At 37.7% G+C, this 20,062-nt stretch overlaps 1 protein-coding gene across 14 annotated transcripts in view; it reads left to right on the forward strand.

Moving 5' to 3' along the window:
* The first annotated feature begins 4,023 nt into the window (after positions 1-4,023).
* IKZF1 (IKAROS family zinc finger 1) overlaps positions 4,024-20,062 on the forward strand; it is a 134,975-nt gene continuing 118,936 nt past the window's right edge. For 13 of the 14 annotated variants that reach the window (XM_036738416.1, XM_036738417.1, XM_036738421.1 and 10 more), the window contains exon 1: positions 4,024-4,188. In XM_036738416.1, the coding sequence (XP_036594311.1) occupies positions 4,035-4,188 (154 nt within the window). In that variant the 5' untranslated portion in view covers positions 4,024-4,034. Of the gene's footprint in view, positions 4,189-4,209; positions 4,283-20,062 lie in introns of those variants that run through there. The other variant, XM_036738423.1, reaches the window with a different exon arrangement.

A 20,062-nucleotide genomic window follows, 5' to 3' on the forward strand; every position in this document is an offset into this window, starting at 1 on the left:
GGAAGGAAGAAAACATGGAGATGAGCAAATAATATTCAGGGCAGGGACTGTCTTTTGCCTCTTTTTTGTATTCCAAACATTTAGCACAGTTCCTGGAATGAATAAATGGTTATTAATCGATTTGTTATTGACTGCTTAGCCCAGTGTCTGGCATGTGACAAATGCTTAATGTTTTTTTTTTCATCCATTCAAAAAGAGCTATGGTAGTACAAATGCGAAGTTAGATAGAGGTTACTTAGGAATTTCACTAATATGTGTCTAATTGAGATTGATCCTTCTATACGAGTTCATTATACTTAAAGAACAAGATCTGATGAGCAAAGAACCTCCCTGTATATTCCACTATATTCTTCCCTTTTCCTCTAGCTTTCAGTGTGCAACCAACCACCAGAAGTTTCCAAACTTGCCTTTAAAAAAGAAGCAGCTATATACCCTCTTCAAAGAGCATTGGTATGTCCCTTCTGAATGACACAGAGGCTATGTGGTTGATGTGTAGCCAATCTGCTCCTCCCTACTCTATTTGACTCGGACAGTCAAGGAAGAAAGTAAGGGGACGAAGAAAACTTCATTTGTCCCAAACACTTCTTTCCAACCCCATTCCCCAACTCATTGGGGAAATGAAAAAAAAATAGTATAAGAAGAAAGAGCAAAGAAAAAAATATCTAGTAGAATGACTGCATCTAAATCAGATAATCCACCAAAGTCAGACATTTCTTACCAAATGTTATGGGTATGATCAACTACTTTTGGGAATCTAAATATTGTTGATTTCAAGTAGAGAAGAAATTTTAGTTAAAGACTTTATTCAGAAATGTCCTAACTTTTGCTCTCAGTCCTTTCAGGGTGTGATGAATCTCTTGGACCCAATATTCAAAGGCAAGAAGCAGTATTTGTACCACTGTTGCATTTCATTAAAGTACCAAGCAAGCAGAATACTGAGTACTTGGCATGATAGGGCTATTTTCAAATCCTAAAGAATAGATAACATCTTAAATTTTATATTCCAAGAATACAGTCTAGGATAGTACCTGCTCTTTTTGCAACTCTGTAGCAAAGATGTAGATTGGTACAGTCTTGGACTCATTTTCAGATTCCTACATCTTCTGCAGCTTATGAAAGAACTTGCTCTTTATTTGCAAGTACCCATGAAAAAACCTACGAAAGGCTAGGGAAACTGGTCTCAATTCAGGCAAAGCTTTGACCGTCAGAACTCTGTGAAAATGAGAAAGATGAAGCATCTTAAGTAGGAACTACTGAGGATGTAGAAATAAGAATGATTAGGCAAAGTTCCATGTAGCCAAAGTTGTAACCAGTGAGTTCAGGGAGGGTGGGGGAGGAAGGAGGTTCTCTGTTTTCTTAATTGGAGGATTCAGAAAAGATCCAGAAAAGATAACAAATCACTTTGTTTTACTTTAATGTTTAAGATTCTTTCCCTTCCTAAATTTTACCTGTTTCTCATAAGTGAGAAAAACTAAGACTTTGGATTCCATAAGGTTCAATGACTTGTATTTTCATTTGTGGAAAGTATTTAAAAAATTGAAATTTTAAAATCTTAATTATTATCCAGATAAATTAAGCTTTTCACATTCATACTGATTCACAAACATTCCTTTTTATGAACATGAAATCCTTTAAAAATTTGAAATCACAAATAAAATCATTTTTGATCTGTTATAGGATGGCCAAAAATTTTCAATTTCCCACAAAAATTGTTTTTCCTATAAAAGGAAGAAACCATGTTGTTTTTCACAAATTGACTCTCAAACTATTCAATAGTAAGATGCTTGTGTAAAATTATCTATAGTAATCACTGCATCTGAAATTACCTTGTTTCCCTGCCCCCATCTACTCCATGGCTTCAAAACTGCCAAAAAGTTAATTTCAATGTGTCTTCATACAACAGGATTTTTGAACTTGGGAAAATTTGGTTCATTTTTTTTGAATACTAGTAGGAAATAGTTGAAGTCATCCAGCTACCACTTGAAATCTTCGTTAATAGAGTCCCAGAATGGTAATGAGGGTATATTTGGCCACTGTGAATAGCATACACATTTCTGAGGTATTTTTCCAATAGTCGCCCTGGATCTGAGTCACTGGAGCAACAGACAGTCAGCATGGAGTAACAGATAGAATATGGGTGGGAGCTATGATAAGAAGACCAGGGTTTGAATTTTACCTCAGATACTCACTAGATTTGTGAGCCTGGTCAAACTACTCACCTGTCATAACCTCAGTTTTCTCATCTACTAATGGGGATAACAATGCTTGGAGTAACTTCAAAGGGTTATTCTAAGGAAAGCGCTTTGTAAACCTTAAAACTCTATAGAAATTTGAGTTATTATTAGGCAACTGACACCTTTGGAGATAGCCAGGCCCTGGCTGGATGCCCCTCCTCCTCTGTTATCTACAAATGATTGGATAGGAGACACCAAAAAACAGTGTTTAGTGTTTTCAGAACATCAATTGTACTTCAAAACTTTGGCAGGGAATTTCTTACAGAGTGATATAGCATGGTGTTGGTTGGTTTGGTAGTCCCAAGACCTAGGTTTGAATTCTACCATGGCTACTTAGTAGCATTATGATCTCCTACAAATCATTTAAGTTCTATGGTCTCAGCTTACTCACCTGTCAAATGGTGCAATTGTACTCGATGATCACCAAGGTCCTTTCTTCTACACTAAATCCGGTTAGCCTATGATTTTCCATACAAGGAATGGGATGAGAAGGGAGGGAGATATTGAAAGGGATTCACAAGGAATTCACCCTAAGTTCTGGTTATTCCTTACAGTATATGGAAGAACATGCCAGAATGCAAATTTGTGAAGTAACTTAAGGTTGTCTTTAAACCACTTCCCCCATTAGCAGCACCACCACTCTGGGCTGTGCTTTAGAGGTTACCTTCTCTGAAGCACTTCATCTGACCTCCCTAGGCAGTGCTCCACAGTGGGGCTTGTCTGTCTCCTGATTTATGGTAATCAAAACTTACTTGTCCTATGTCCCATTCTTTTGGAGGTTTCCCATGTGCTAGATTATACCTCCTTGAGCTTTGCTAATATGCTAGTGAATGTTAAAAGCCTTCCAAGTAACATTCTTCCATTTGCCTAGGTTCTTCTAGAGTCTAAATGCTTCAATGCAATGGAGTGACAGATGGTGGGAATTTCAGGCACTGTGAGTGTACTCTGAGGGGCCAGTGGGTCACTGTGCTCCTGAGATCACACTATGTAGTTGACTGTCTGCATAACCTATTAATGAGTTCAATCTTTCAGGGAGGGTTAACTGTAAATTGTGTACCGAGTATAGGGAAAGAGAAGGGGGAAGGATCCCTCATTTCTACCTTAGTGGTGGGAGGGAAACGAGAAAAGTGATATTCCATTGGCTGTTAGGAATCTTCCATACACATGTGGCTTACACTCACACACTTTTCCACACCCCCACCTATGTAAGACTCCGTTCATCACTTGAACCCTGAGGCCTCAGTCAGAACTGAGAAGAAAACACATTCCAACTGGACCCTGTTTGGCTCAGGGGCAAATTCAGCATATTGGACTGCCGCTAAAATATGGAAAAATAACTAAAGACTGTACTAGTGTTTTCTTTCCACCTGTTACTTCCTAGTAAACAGGTACAAATGTGTGCGTGCACAAGCAAGTGGCGATATAAATCTCTCTCAAAAAAAGTATATAAGCACACACCATACAGACGGTGTAAACATACAATAGACATCCTGACTTTCCACGTGTTGGGACACACCCCACACGCCCTTAGGGAAGTCCCCAGGTTGAGGATGCTGTGGGACCCCAAGGGTTAAGAATTGGGGCTCAAAGACTGTCCGTGTGATTTTCTAAGGTCCAGGCGATCGTTGTAGGAAGGGGTGTGCCGTCCTCTGACAGCATCACTGAGCCTGCTACCTCCAGGGCTGTTTGCTGCTGTTGCTGCCGCCGCCGCCGCCAGCCTGCCTAGTCCTTAAATGAAGGCTGAGAGGCGCAGGATAGTAGCAGTGGCGAAATGCCTGGAGCTGGCCGCGGGCTGCAGTGATGTTGCACTGGAATGAGGAAGTGGAGTGGAGAGGGGAGGGACCGAGAGCGGAGCTGCCTCCTGCCGCCGCAGCTCTGCTGCGAGGTGGAGCAGCAGCACATGGAGCTGGAGAGGACTGGGAGAGCTGTCTTCTGCCAGCCCCGGCCAAAGCAGGTACCGTACTCCGCGTACTCCGCGCAGCGCCGCCGCCGCCGCTGCCGCCGCCGCTTCCGGAGCCTCCCCCGCAGGCAGGCGCTCGGCGGCCAGGGTCAGTGCCACTAGCCTGGGCAGCGCTCTCCTTCGTAGAGCTCAGCTCACCATGTGTCATTAATTGGGGTTTTGTCTCCCTTTTTTTTTTCGGTTTGGTGAAGTGGGGGAAAAAAAAACACCTGTTTGCGCGCTCGCTCTGCAGAAAAGTTTTCTTGTTATTGTTGTTTTGTCCCTAACAAGTTTTGGGGTCTGCCTTCAGTTTAGGGCACGACTAGGGTTGGGAGATGAAGGAGGGCGTGTGTGTGAGTGCTTGGGGGGACGGGCAGGGGTCAACTGATGTCTTCTGCAGCACATCACGATTTCTATTTCTGAAGACATTTGGAGGCTCTCTTTTAGGCCGGGGGTGGGGATACGGGGGGTGCAGGCGGGCACTAGGAGAACTGCATGGAGAAATAAGAATAAAGGGAAGAGGAACTCTTTGCAACATGAAAGTTTGTAACTTTTAAAGAAAGCTATACCAAAGTGCGCTTAGCTATTCGCTTGAATTCCTTTGCATTTGCAGGACAAGTTTTGAGAGGCTTAGTCGTCTTGGGGGAGAAGGGGGAGAGGGAGGCTTTCAGGATGGTCTTCCCCTTCTGCCTCGGGTTGAATTGACTTTCTTTGAAGGGTGCTCACTTAGGTCTTGAGCCAGACACGCTACTTGATGTGCAATCCAGACCCAGCAAAGTGCGCAGGGGAGAGAGAGAGAAAGAGAGATAAAGAGAAAAAAAAAAAGGAAAAAAAAAGAAGAAATAAGGAACAATGAGAGCTGAGCAATTTCAGGAAGTCATTGTGAAAGAAGCTGGAAAGATTACAAAGTCTAAGTAAGCAGGTCATTATAGCAAGTAGATATTGCCACTCCAGACAGTCCCTTTTATTCTGGTTGCAGCTTTAGAGAAGTTTATCCTAAGCAGAAAAGAAACTTGGGTAGCACCAGGGACAGGCCAGGAAATAGGAAAAAAAAAAAGATTCTTGAAAGTTCCAGGAGTGAAGTCAACCTTTAGGGAGTGAATTCGTAGCCTTGGGAAAATGATGGTAAAATAAAAATGAACAAAATTAAGACATCTGTGTTGTAGGTGGGGAAGAAATAACGTATACCTTGTCAGTCTCTCCTGGCGCTCCTAAGTTCTTTTAAGCTCACAAATAAGTTTCCCCATTCTCATGTACAGGGAAGGGAAAGGACTCGTGTAGTTAGTGAGGAAAGGCTGGGATGATTTGTAAAGAAAATATTAACTAACTGAATAGACCAATGTGTGTTGTAAAAGGAGAGCGTTCCCATTTGTGAAAGCCTGTACAGGAGTTGTTTTTAGCTGGGAGGCAGATGCTCCGGTAGCCGCAAGCTGCCAAGTTGACACAGTGCTGGCAGAACAGAGCGCAGTTAGCGTGAAGAAAAAGTCGTGTAGTATCTAATCCTATATACAGAAATGCTTTTCTTTTCTTAAAAAAAGGGGGGGTACACGGAGGAGGGTAAGAGAAGTGCCTCCCATCTATCCTGTCATTTATAAAAACTAGTTTCTCTTCTTAATTTTTGAGGAGGGAACATTGCCTTTTGAGATGATTACAAATGTACAAGGAATTATCAAAGTTTTTAAAAGTTAACCTATGGTATTTTCTCTTTGATAATATGAGACAAATAACCATATGTGTGTATGTATGTATGTCCATATCTTCATATATATGTAAACCATGTTGTTTGTATATATATTTATACAAATAAGGAAACTGATACTTGCAATATTATTTGGTAGATTTAAAAAGTGAAGTATCAACTAATTTGTGAGAAATCCTGTGTGGACATTATTTTTGCTTCCAATTTTTTGGGTATAAGTTATGATGTTTGGATTACATGCAGGTTAACAGTTTTTGTGGGGATATAAGCAAGTGGGTATCCGTTAAAAGTGACATTGCCAGCTCCATTTTCTTTGCTGTGACAGGTTTAAGTGTGAGTGGCATTAAATGACTACTTACTGCAAACCATTTTTGCATTGACCATCCCTACAATTACTTTTACGTTTTTTCTGGTTACAATTAAATCTAAGTTGAGAACCTTAAAAAAAACTTTCTCTTACTAGGCAAATAGACTTCTACTAAGAAAAAAAGTGAGTTATTGAAAATATTTAATATATAAAAAGCACATGGTGAATTTCCTGTTGACCAATATGTTTGAACTCACATGTATCACCTCCTTCAAAAAATAAGAAAATAAATAACATCTTAAGGGAAAGGTACTCTTTCTTCCTGATTTTTGCTTCTTTATTAAATTAACACAAATATAAAGATAGTAGTGCCTACTTCCCATAGGAGAAAAGAGGTAAATTGAAGGAGGCTAAATTATTTTATAGAAATTTTGTAACCTCCTTGAACCGATAAAGCAGAAATTCCAGGTTTTGGGGAGCAGCATTATTTGTTCCCCTCAGATTTTAATATTAAATGATTTGTGACATAAGATCTATTAGGTCATATTTCAGCATCATTAAAATACTACATTTGAACAAAAGATGAAACCCACATTCATTATGTTTCTGTAAAATGGCTTGCTGTGGTATATCATATACATTTCAGAGGAATACATATGCTCCCCCTTTTTGAAAAAAATGCAAATAGTGGGTTTTGACACAGATAATTTTAAGTAAAATATACCAAGTCTTAACATTTTACATCAATCAGATATCCCTCTGTTCCTCCTCTCTCATTCCAATGTGATGGTTGAAGCACATGGGGAAAGGACAATTTAGAAACTTTACTGTCTGTTTTGTAGCTGACCAGAAGTTCAATCATCAACTGCCCCATAATATTTGGTGAATATTATAATAAATATCTCTGAATCTAAAGAGTTATAGGATAATTCTTGTCAAAGATTAACAGTTATCATCATTTCATAGGATGGAGTCATCAGGTTCACTAGAGAAGATACCAAAAGGGCTAAATTTGACCCTTTGAGAGATTTCTTGAAAAGACGTTGTAAACCAGGGCTGATCTAGCTAAGCATTTCAGTCTTCTAGAAATCAAGACTTACGTTTATGATTTGATTGAAAAGAAGCTTAACATCTCTTTCTGAACAAAGCAGCTTTTTTCACTAATTCAGTAGCTGCATACTCTTTTTTTAATTTAAGCTTTTGTTTTATAGATTACAGGTGTTATTACTATGTAACTTTTAAAATTTGTGGTTTGGGGGAGTTTTCGTTTTTCTTGATTTGGATGGAATACTTGTCATATCACCTCCGCAATGGAAATGATGCCATACTATTTTTTAAAACATCAGTTGAAGTAGAAGGGGGAAATACTGACATTAGCTTGCTAAGTAGGCACCCTAAATGGATGATGTTTTAACATACCTTCTGTTAAGAAAGGCAGACTGTCTCTTACTACACACAGAAATTTATGAGCAAAAATTTTAACCCAGGACTATTCCACTTGTCATGTGTTTGGTGAATATAGTGTGTACATTAGGTAACATAACTGTGCTTTTTAACCAAGAGGCTCCCAAGAAGAGCATAGTTTCAAATAGCATTCCTGACTTTGCCTCCTGCTGTGATTTTACTTACTTTGAAGAAGTAAGCACTATTTTTGTTGCTTAAATTCTAAATGAAATTGATGCAAATGAACCCAAATCACAAAGGGGCCAAACTCAATCAGTCTTAGGCCCACTTTGCTAAGGCACATTTCCTGTGAAAGGGAAAAATTGAAAGGATTTTTTTGAATTCTAGCCTGTTTTCCAATACATCACAGAAGAGATTTGTATCATACACCTGTTCTAGGGTGGTATAACTTTTTTAGAATTTACATAAAACTTTATATCTTCGAAACTCTACAGTCATTTTAAAAATTAGTTGTTATTTTGTGTAATAGCATGGCTATTTGATCATACACATACATTGCAGTTAGAAAGTTAAGGCACAGATAGTCAACTAAGGAGTAGTATCGGATTTGTTTTTAAATCTTTGGACTTAAAACTAAGATTTGTTGGCATGTTGCAGAGAAAAGTATAAATGCGTCCAGGATTTCATATCCAGGAAAATAGAGGCAGGCAGTAATTTGAAAATTTTTATTGAGGTCTGTGGTCTATGGCAAAAGGTAGGTTATGCATGGCATACGTAAAAGCTAAAAATGTGAAACTAAGACATCTAGATGGGAGCCCAGATCCTTGTCAGAACACTGGTTTCACTATTTTGTTGACTGACTTGATGTTGTTGTTGTTATGTGTGTGTGTGTGTGGGGGGGTGTATGTGTGTGCACGTGTGTGTTCTCTTAGCTGATAAATTTAGAAAAAACAGGTTTGCACATGTAAGTTCAGCTATATTGTGACTCCTCTTCAAAAATCAATCATTCAGTACCTTATCTCACTGTTCTGTAAAATGGGGATAACAGTTTCTTACAAAAATAGATTCAGATCTCTAGATTGTCGTTGTGCACCATACCATTAATTATTTTTACATAATATTTGAAATTTGTCATTTTTTGATCTGGCAGATATTCGGCACAGGAAATTTGAGATATTTGCAATGAAATGTTGTTTATTGCAAATGAAATACATTAGTGGAAAGAATCTAAAATTCTGTGCCCTTTTCATTGTAGGTTTTAGGGGAAACAGGGCATACCCTATTTCAATGCATCTTCTGTATGGTATATGAGGAGCGAAGGAACTTGGCCACAGATGTCTATAGCTGGCTATTAAAGTAACTACTTCTCAGTCCACTTTTTACAAAATTGACTTAAATTGGTGGCAATCTCTCTATGCATCACAACAATGAAATGGTGTCATGAATCACATCTTGGAAAAGTTGAAAACCTAAAGCCTGAAATTTATCCACTTTATCCATACGTGTTCTTTCATGGTGTAGACATGGCTTCCCATTTCTTTCTTTTACTGTCATTTCTAATTTGCTTTTGACTCTGAAGTTTCCTTGTTGGTGAAAATGCTTGACTCTTAGGTCCAATGAATCAGACTCCAAATAGTTTTCTAAGCCAATTGTGGTTAGGGGACAAAAGGAAGGGTCCTATCCTATCAGTGTATCTAAAATCAGCCACCTTTTCTTCATGCATTTTTACAAGTGTAAGCTATTAATATATGGCAGATTGGTCCACACTCTTCTTTATCCCAGCTGAATGTGAAGACATCAGTAGAAACTTGAGGAGGTGTCTCTGGCAGACTGTCTGATGCTGTTCACCTTTCTGAGATATGTTAGTGATGGGGTTGAATGTGCATCGTAGGTCTATCTCCATTACTAAATCTTTGAAGATCTGCAGTCATGAGAGAAATACAATTTACCCTGACCTCTGATAGGTGCACATTTCACTGGTGAGTGGAGCACTGTTTCTTTGCTATGGTAAATACTCCTTTTGTTTTTTTTTCTTGGTATAACATTCTAGGAATGGGGTCATTTTGCTCACAGAGTATCTTCATTTGCACATGTCTGCCTCGTGTCAGTAGATTCAATTTCGTAGAGGCGTAGCTTTAGCATGATGGAGTATATCATTATATTTCAGTTTCATGTGGTGCCTTCTGGTTGTCCCCTCACCCCACCTTGTGATACCTAATGGAGAGGTGGCCACAGGTTTGTAGAGTTGCAGAGTTTAATGAATTGCCAAAGTGAGGCCCTCATTAGGGAAAAGTCCATTCTTCATTGTTCCCCATTCAAGTGTGCAAAGGTTCATTTTTCTTTAGGGATACATTCACTTTCTAAAGGGAAATCTAACGATTTGTAGTCTCCCTTTTTAATTTCATGAAAGTCAGTTCTAATCATAATACATAATCACAATCATAAATGTGGGAGGGATATCAGTCACTTACAAAAGTACAATGTGGCACATGGTCTGAAGAAGTTCAATTTTTTTCTGGTTGTCCTTGTTACTTTCATAGTGATTTTTGAAACAACCAAGAATTCAATAAAGTGAAATATCATCTTTGTAGTATTGAAATATAGCTAGTTGGTACCATTTAGAGGACTAAACATGGAAATTTGGACTTAGGGCATGTTCTCAGGGTTTGGGATGCCAGAAAAAAAACCTATTTGCTTCAATCACAGCGGTACATTCTTTATAAAAAGAGGGATTTGATAAGAATTTTTATTTAGTTTTGGCTAATTTAATTTGTTTGGTTGATAACTCTTGTACTTAAACTAGCTTTTCAAAAGGCAAAACTGAAACAGTAAAAACTGAGTATAAAAGACACCACCACTTGAAACTTAATGGAAAAATGTTGAATTCAGAAATCTTTAGGAGAAATGAAAATGAGGAATTGATCTTTCTTAAACTTACCTCTGAAGCACTCTAAAATTCCCTCCAGTGCTTTTAATGGAAACTAGAGAGAGACAGCCATCCCCTAGTGTGATTCCCTACTTTTAGACTAAACAAGTGACCTTTTCCTTGGTATTCGTGGTGAGTTCTGTGATGGGGAGGAAATTAAAGTGAAATTAAAAGAGTCTCAAAGTAGAAACACATTGATAAAAATTGTGAAATCTACTTTTTATATTAATAAAGTTAATCATCCCTGGCTTGTTGAGAGATTGAACACTTAATTGCTATTTTCTTATTAAACTGGCTTGGAAATTTCTGGTACTTTTCTGCAAGTGCTTCCCCCATTCAGTTTGGGGTTGTATAACATAATGTTTACCTGAATCAAATGAGATTTGATCACACTTATTAACAAAGCATAACATTTTTTATAAAAGAAAATGTGTTTGCTATGCTAGAGAAATTGAAAATCTGACATTGCAAATTACTGATTTTAAATTATTTAATGTATGTAAAGTAATCCATTTGTAGGATTGAGGGAAAAGGTGCTTTCTTGTGTGTTCTTCGATGGAAAGGGAAGCTTTGGGGGGATAAATGAAAAGATTCCAGTTATTCCAACCATAACTGAAAACTGGAACATAGTTCCTATGTGAACCTACACAGTCGCTTTTAGGGAAGTTTAGAGCAGCAGGATCCTGAATGGTCAAACCTGACAGATTCTATTTCCAACCAAGTCTACAGTCTCTTCATCTCTTAACTTTTACATGAACCTGGAAGGCAAAGATGAATTATCTCCTTGAGCCCAGTCTTGTGGGGAATAGCAGTACAAGTAAAAACTCTTGCCCAGAGTTTGACTAGTGTATATACCTTTGAAACCTTCTAATTGTTTCTGTTTAAGTGGAATGAAGTGAAGATTTGGAATTAGATGGGTAATTTGAGCAATGTGAAAAGCCAGACCCCACAGGGACTAATTTAGGTTGCTTGACTCCAAGGCAGCTGAACTGGTTGGTGCAATGGATAGAGTGTTAGACCTAAAATCACTAACAAATCCAGATTCACTTCTTAGCTCTGTGACTTTGGGCAACTCACTTAATGTCTGTCTCCATCCAAAAGTATGAAATAAGAACAGTAGCACCTACCTCCGAGGGTTGTCATGAAATAAACAAAAATACTATTTATAAAGTGCTTTGCAAAACTTAAAAATCTATATGAATGCTAGGTATTATTATCCTTGTTTAGTCTTTCCAGTCATGCCCAACTTTTCATGAACCCATTTGGGGTTTTGTTAGAAAAAATACTGGAGTAGTTTGCAATTTCCTTCTCCAAGCTGTTGTTGTTGTTATAACAGAGTCACATTAACCTTTTAGTTGGCAAATCTTTACTTCACTTTGCTTCCTTGAAGACATAATTTGACTCCCTTCATTTTGCACTGATCCTTTCAAAGTTTATGTGAGAGACACTATTAGAATGTAACTGAAGTAATTCAATCTTTGTAGAACTAGTTTACAGAACAGAAAAAAAAAACATCTCTTACGGAATGTGAATGCAGTTAATCTAAATTTTTTTTCTGTCTCCATTAAATAGAAAAAAGTAGCCCATATAGTTTATACCTTAGAGATTTTGCGAATAGTACTCAGCTCAACATCCAGTTCCTCTAGGAGGCACTTTGATATAATACAGTACAGATTCCCAGTCCCTCCCCCAACTCCTATTCTCTGTTCCATGACTTCCAATCTTCTGTGTGTATAAAACATATATTGGATATGTTTCAAGTTGTATATACGTATGACTACTCTATTACAATCAACTTTACATTGTTCATACCAATGGAAGGGAGAACGATAGAAAATGCTGGAGAGTCTAAAAATCATTTTCTCTAGCTTTAGACATCACTCAGACTCACATGCAGTCAGGCACAAGGTGTCATCTCATCTAAATCTATTTCAGGCCAGCTCTAATGTTATAACAACTTAGCATTTAGCTAGGAACCTAGGAGAAGAGGTCAAAGACTCCCATGGATAGCTAGAAAGTAGATAGTACCTTGTAGTGTTTGTAGTAGAAAACGCATAGGAGTGAGGGTCAGGAAAAATGGGTTCGAGTCTCAGGTGTACCAGCTAACTGTGAAAATTTTGGACAAAACACTTAACTTTTCTCACTTTTGGTCTATAAAATGAAGATTAGGTTAGAGCATCTTAAAAACCCTGTCCATCTATAAAGTCCAATTTTATTGTGTTTATTAATTTACAATGTGATTGTCTGAAGCTCTGTTGTATGTAGCTTTTATTTTTATAATTGTGTTTGGGGGGCATAAGATGCTGTAGTATATGTAAGTAGATAACCAGCCTTGGAATCCAGAAGACCTAGATTGAAGTTCTGTCTCTGATACATAGTAGCTCAGTAATCATGGACAAGTTGCTTGATCTCTTGGTGCAATTCTCTTAAAGCAATTCTCATAAAACTGTAAGTTAAAGATCTGTAGATCTCTGTGGGTAGAGAGAGTTTCCACACCTAGAGGTCCTCACTGTTGAAATCATTTGTCTGGACTCCTCTTTTCCACAAAGATTGTGGAGAACATGAACTATATATGATCTTTATAGCAATGAGTTGATCACATTACAATGGGCTCTATTTCATAGCTCACCACTAGTTGTGAACTAGAGATCAGGGACAATTTCTAACCACATTGTATATATAAATCTTATGGCTCCTAGTACAACAGATCCAGTGTGCACTCAGTAATTATTTATTGAGAATGAAAAATGCATGCTCATGTGTAGATTTTTAAGTAAATGTATGTGTGTATGTGTATGAAATTTTCGCTTTCCCAGATTTAATTTTAAGAATAATACTTCTAAAAGAATGTAACAGAGTTGATCATGTCCACATAAACCAGTAAAATTGTAAAAAAGAAATTTTCAGAAACATTTTTTTAAATCTTAATAGGTCTTAAAAGCCTATGAAAAGATGTAATTGTAATTAGATGTTTCATTTATAGTTTCAGAACCAGTGTACATTTTTCATTTTGTAGTTTCTGGTGTCTTATGAAAATCCCTTTATAATGTGACATCTCTGCTACAAAGAAAGAAAAGCGATGTATTGTATTCTTTGTGCTAGCATATTACTTTGTAAGGTACAATACCCTTGTGGATGTTGTTTGGTGTCTCTTTTTTAAAAACCCTTGGAAATTATTTGTCTATGAAATATTTCCCAGTGAATGCTTCTTCTTACCTAGCATGCAGGTAGCTAAATGCTTATACTCACTCTGCTTTATTTGTTATAAACATAAATCATTATTTATTTCTCAAGAAAGGGTTTGAAAGGGTTTACTTTAAGTCTTCCTGCCTTTTTCGGGGACATTTCTGGGACATTTCTGAGACGTTAGGGCTTAGCACAGTACCTGCCTTTTTCTGCATGTGTGTAGTTCCTTTTAAATTCTGTAAGAAAGCAAGGGAAAAAAGAATTTCTACTTTGATTAAAATGATAGGTAGAAGGGTAGAAAACTAATTTGAATTTGGGGAAATTACTAAGGATTTGTCCTAATTTATTGTTGAGTGATAGAATGATCAGGTTAATGAACGCCAGTTACCTGGAAGGATTTTGAGGAGGTATAGGACCATTAAGAATATATGACATTTTAATAGAATTGTTTAGTTTTCAAAGTGCTTTGCCAGTACTCCAGTTAATCCCCAGTGCAAACCAGTAAAATAATCAAGATACTGTTATTGCTGTATTCCAGAGGAGAAACTGAGATTCAGTGACTTGCTTATGGTCCTGAGTCTAGTGTCAAACATGAGAATTTGAACCAGGTTGTCCTGACTGCTGTTCAGCAGTCTGTGTAATGCCATGCTACTCATCATCCCAGTGGAGCCATTTTGTAAAAATTTCTAATGCTTTGTTTCCTTTCTGGAAACTCTGTGAGTCAAAAGGCTCTCCCTCTGGTTTACTTTTAAAACAGGCTATCATTTGGTCATTTTCAAATTCTTCTTTACCAAATAGCCTTTTAAACAATGGTTTGGAACTATATTTCCAGAGAGTTTCAGTAATTCTTTTTGGTTCTTCTTATCATTTCACACTCATAGAATTTTTTTAAAAAGCCAATGCAAAATTACATGTTTAAACTTGAAGGGCCCCCCCCAAAACAAAGCCAAGTGGTAAACTGTGCCCTCAGAATAACCTGTTTACAGTTTTCAGTGCTTCATTTCAATGTGGAAAGAAAATCTGACTAGCTAAACACAATTCCTTACTTTCCAATTCAATCTTCGTTTTCATTGTTCTTCCTGCTAATTAGTAATGCTTTGCAAAATAAGAGTAAAAATCTGAAAATTCAAAAGAATTAGAAATGAAACAGGACTACATGGTTTTGTATATACCAAGAATCTTTTGGTCAGTCAAGAAAATTGACATGGAGTTCTTTTTAAGATGCTAGGAATCTGCATAGTGCCTTACTCTCGTCTGTGAACCTTTTTTTTTTTCAGAAATACAACATAGAATTCACAGTGATGTCGGAGATTTTCAGAAAGAAAATTTACCACTAGCATGAAGAAGAAAAAACTTGCTTAGCTACAAAAATAATGACATTTTATTTAAGAAGCCTGCATCCTAAGATACTCCAAATAGATTCTGTTGTTATTGTGGCAGCCTGCACTTCCCAAAAGAAGCTTAAAAGAAAAGGGAAATTTTGGGGGAATTTATCTAAACTTCATTCAAATGAATATGTTGTATCAAAGGAAAATATTAATTAGTAGACATTGGCAGAAGTATAATAATAAATGTATGTATGTATCGTGCATTAAGATTTGCAAAGCCTTTAGATAAGTTTTCTTTATTTGACCCCCACATCAGCCCTGTAAAGTAAGTACCACAGGCATGAGTAATCCCATTTTATGGATGAAGAAACTGAAATTAGAGGATAAAATACCTGGCCCAGGATAAATGTCTAAGTTAGGATTTGACTTCAGGTCTTCCTGACTCTAAGGTCATTGTATCCTGCAAAGTAGACCTTGCTACCTCTCTCACGTGTCCAGAACTTAACAGTAGTTCTCCCACTGGGATTTCCTCTGAGCATTGCAATTTCCAGACAGTGAATGCAGTAATTAGAAGTGATGTCTATCTGTCATTAGAACAAACTGGGTTGAACCTCTACTGGACAATACTTGGTTGAGCACCATTGATGTCATCTTGAAGATTGTAACGCTATATTTAAATTCATTTCATTTCAACAGACACTAAGGTATTGCTCTTGGAGTTATCAGTTATTAGATTGTGAACTCCTTGGGGGTAGAGACTTTCTTTTGCTTCTTTTTGTATCCCTAGGGCTTAGCACAGTACCTGGCACATAGTAGGTGCTTAATAAATGTTTTATTAATTGATAAAGATGAAACAAGAAATAGACTCGGCCTTCAGTGAACTAATACTCTTTAAGAACAATAAGTTAAATGCAGAAATAACTGTTGAAAATCACAATATAAGTAAATGAGAGACCTCAGTGTAAGTTTAGGAGTAGGGAGAAATAAATCACTTGTAGCAGTGTGTTTTGAGGATGGGGTTGTGATTAGAGAAGGCTTCTTGAAAGTATCTGAAAAGCCACTTTAAGGAAGAGAAAGCTATTTAACATGAGAAGATGGGGCCAGAAAACATTTTAAACAGGGGCAGGGGGTGGAGAGTCAATGTACCCAGAGGTTGGGCGGCAGCAAAACAAAACAAAATGAGACAGGGTGTAGAGTGTATTTCTTTTTTTTTTTCGATTCCATAATTCAGACTCTTCAATAATACTTGCCCCCACTTAGTCTGTTAAAAACAATTTTATTTTTATTGCAGAGTGAATATGTTTAATAGATTTACCTCAGGACTGTTATCAGTTTGTGGTTGAGGAAGAAAATAAGCAGAAGTCTAAAGAAGTGATGAGAAAACATTGTCCTGTGTTCCAGTTTCAGCTTCTGACCGTGGTAGGCCCCACTCCAGGGAAATTGTCCACCCCAGTAATGTGTACTCAGTATAGAGAGTTCTATTTTGACACTGACAAAATCAGGCTATTCTAGCAAGGTGTTTCAGGGAAATGCGGTTTGAACCGGTTCTCATGCTCCCTGCCAACGGAAGTTTCTTTGGTCTGTTATGAGCTCCTTGAGGGAAGGGACTTGTTTTTTTTTTTTGGGGGGGGGTGGAGGTTGCCATTCTTGCGGAGCAAGTAGTAGGCACTCACTAAATGCTAGTTAACTGACTGACTGACTGATGCTTTCAAGGAGATGAAAGAAACTTAAGGAAAAACTGTCCTGGCTTTGATCTTGAAAACAAAAACTACTCCAGGATATTGGATATGCCTAGCTCTTTGCAGTTCCACTTGTCTTCTATAAGATATAGAGAGGAAGAGAGTGTTTCAGGACACTTAACTGAATCTAAAACCAGCCCTAATAGGAAAGGGGCCAGAATGGTAGTGTAAGACTCCTGGGTGCCTAATATCTAAGGTCTTTCCACTGACTTTGGGACTTTTCACACTTCACTTGTATGTATTTATGGTTCATCCTGTCTCTTCATTGTTGTTCCTCTTCCCTCTCCTTCTCCTAAAGTCTTCTAGTTAACTGAGTACAATTAAATATACCTGAATTACAAGTATTTCTACTTCAACCATTTGATTAGTAAGACAAGTTTATTTGGAATTAATCAAAAGAAAACAGTCAAAATTGAGAGGATATATACATACATTTGTCTTCTATTGACATTTTCTGGGATTTATGGCCAATCACTAAACTCTGAATCTATTTCTCCTTATATAGTGGGTGTTACTGCTTACCCCATAGAAGTAATAAAGGGGTTCAAGTGTCCCCCTGTTAGATTGTAAGCTCCTAGAGGGCAGGGAGTCTTTCTGCCTTTCTTTGTGTCTTTAGCACTGAGCACAGTGCCTAGCACATAGTAAGCATTTTAATAAATGTTTGTTGACTAAAAATAATCAAAGATAAAAGTACATTCATTAATATTATTTATGAATTTTCCCATGACTTTATTGTCATTTAGATCATTTTTTAAAAAATTTTCTGTAGAAAGTAAGAAAGGAATTCAAAGGATTCTTTTGTCCTGTTAGTTTCTCAAGATAGTATTTTCCCTTAAATCTTGTTCTGGATTTTTTTTAGCAGAACTATGTGAATTTCGACTTGGCAGTTTCTCTTTAATAATCTGAAGTCATTGTTTAGCTTCTCCTACTATATAACATCCAATAAATCCTAGATATTTCTCAGAGTGCCCAAGACAGTGCCTAAATGTAGTCAGAAAGTGTTGAGAAAATGTTTGTCAAAATCAATTGACAGTCAAATCTCATAGTATGAGAGTCTCCTTTCCACAAAACACAGATCGTCCCCCAAAGACTTCTTTCACTATCTTCACCCAAATCAAAACACCAGTTACTGCTTTTTCAGCAAAAAAAAGATGCAAATTTGGAGTTTGGGGAAAATTTGGGGGAAATGAACATCTATTCCCTGTGACGATAGAACAGTCTGGATTCAACTTGTGTACAGAAACGTAAGTGAGCATGGAGTGATTTCCCAGAGACGAGTTTATCAGCATTTAAAAAAAAAAACTTTTGGTGGTTGAATTTAGCAAGGAAACAAAACACAAACAATGCCAAATTTATTTATTAACAGAATATGGTGACCACTCTGGACACAATGTAGCATGTAACAGTGGTCCTACTACTGTAGTTGCTTTTTGAATATTAGTTGTGTTTTTCCACAGATCCATCCACGTTCTTTTACCAATCATTTCATAACCAATGCCCTGCATTTGCAAGAAAGATAAAGTGCAGTTGGAGTGGAACAGAGCAATGCTCACTATGCACACTCTTGCTCCTACATAAGCGCTCCAACATCACCTCAAGCTCAGCCGATGGACCTATAAGGTCAAACCTCATTCTTTAAAACAAAAGGCAAAAACTTCAAGACATTATCCAGATCATGTGCTGAATGGGAAGTTTGTGCATATTGCTGTGTAGGTGCTTAAGAAACACTTGAAGAATGAAACTGATGCTATTTGAAATAAAGGTGACATTGACTGGGGCTTTAGGGATTTTTTGTTGTTGGAGATTTTCATTGTGATCATTTTTTGGAGGGGGTAAGGGAGTGGAGGGCTTCGTGAGTGGGTGTGACCTGTCCTGCAACATCCCTGCAATTTAATTGATGATATTCCGGGATCAAATAATAATATATTATAATAAAATTGTGCTTTGCAAAAATAGCTTTTCCTTCCAAGAAGGAAAGAGCTCAGAACTCCTCAGGGAAAGCATGTTAGCGCTGCATAGAAGCTTCAGATGAAGAGTTTTCCGTTTTATTTTAATCTACAACTTTATAATTCCAGTATTAAGAGAAGGATTTTTTTAAAATTCAGAGCTCCTTGAGACTTTTAAAACATTGCTTTTATGTAATTATACCATGAGCTTTGTTCTTCCAGGTTGCCTATGGTGGGGTGACTTAGTCGATTGGAGTACTGTGATCATGAAGCCAGGATCATGGGGCTTAATACTACTTTATGCCTATCCATACGAGGCATTTGGCTTTGCTTTGTCCCATAGTTGCAGATTATACTTGTAGGTGTACATAGAGCATGAGCCTGGGTACACTGGCATACTTGAAAGCAAACATTAACATTGCCTTCCTCCCCCCAACCCCCACTCCCTGACACCTGCCTCATGTTCTGTGCACGCGGAAGGTTGTACCCCTAACTCCAGCAAGTTCTTCTACAGAATACATAATTTTCCTTAGGTTGGACTGAGAATGAGGATAAATGATTGAATGCAAATATATCACCACTATGGATAACAGTGTTGCTTGGACCATGTACCCTACTGTCTTCTGAATAAATGAGGAACAACATATTTTTATCTTTTAAACCGTTCAACAGATATTTATTGACCTGCTATGATTGCCCTAGGTACAGTGGCAAATAGGGAAGATATGGAGCATTTTGTATCTTCCTAATCGGAAGAAAATTAGGCCAAACAGAGCATCCACCAGTTTGAAGTTCTTTGCTGAAAATAGGCCACTAGCCTTAAATCTAATCATCTGTGATAAAGAAATAGATGACAAAGGAGTAAGCCAATTCATAGCCAACAACTAGACTAAGCATTTATTGGTAAGGGAACATTTCCCTTCAAAGGTTACTTGGGTTGTCAACAAAGCATGAGATTTTGCTGAGGTTATCTTCTGGTCATACGTTTATCATCCAAGGAGCTACTGCCAGATGTCATCTACTATAAGCCTTGGGGACTGCCTTCAAGTTACAGGCCAGGGCTCCAAGTGAAAACTTTCGTTTCTACCCCGCTGACCCTTAGAGTTGTTCTCTCTGGTGTTTATGGTGACTTGAATCTCCATCTATGAAGCATTAAGTGTTGCAACAGAGGGATAGAAGCTTCCCAGTATTTGTCACCCATCCAAGGAGCCAGCCATCTGTCAGCAAAACAGGAAGACTTGGGTTCCTTTTCTCTCCTGGGTTTGTTTCGCTATTTTAGGGAGCTTCACTTCTCTCTACATTGAAGAGCTGGTGGGCTCTGCAACAAGAGCTCCTGAAAGAGTGAGGGACAAAG

The sequence above is a fragment of the Trichosurus vulpecula genome, chromosome 9 (genome assembly GCF_011100635.1).
Source record: "Trichosurus vulpecula isolate mTriVul1 chromosome 9, mTriVul1.pri, whole genome shotgun sequence".
Taxonomy (NCBI): Eukaryota; Metazoa; Chordata; class Mammalia; order Diprotodontia; family Phalangeridae; genus Trichosurus; species Trichosurus vulpecula.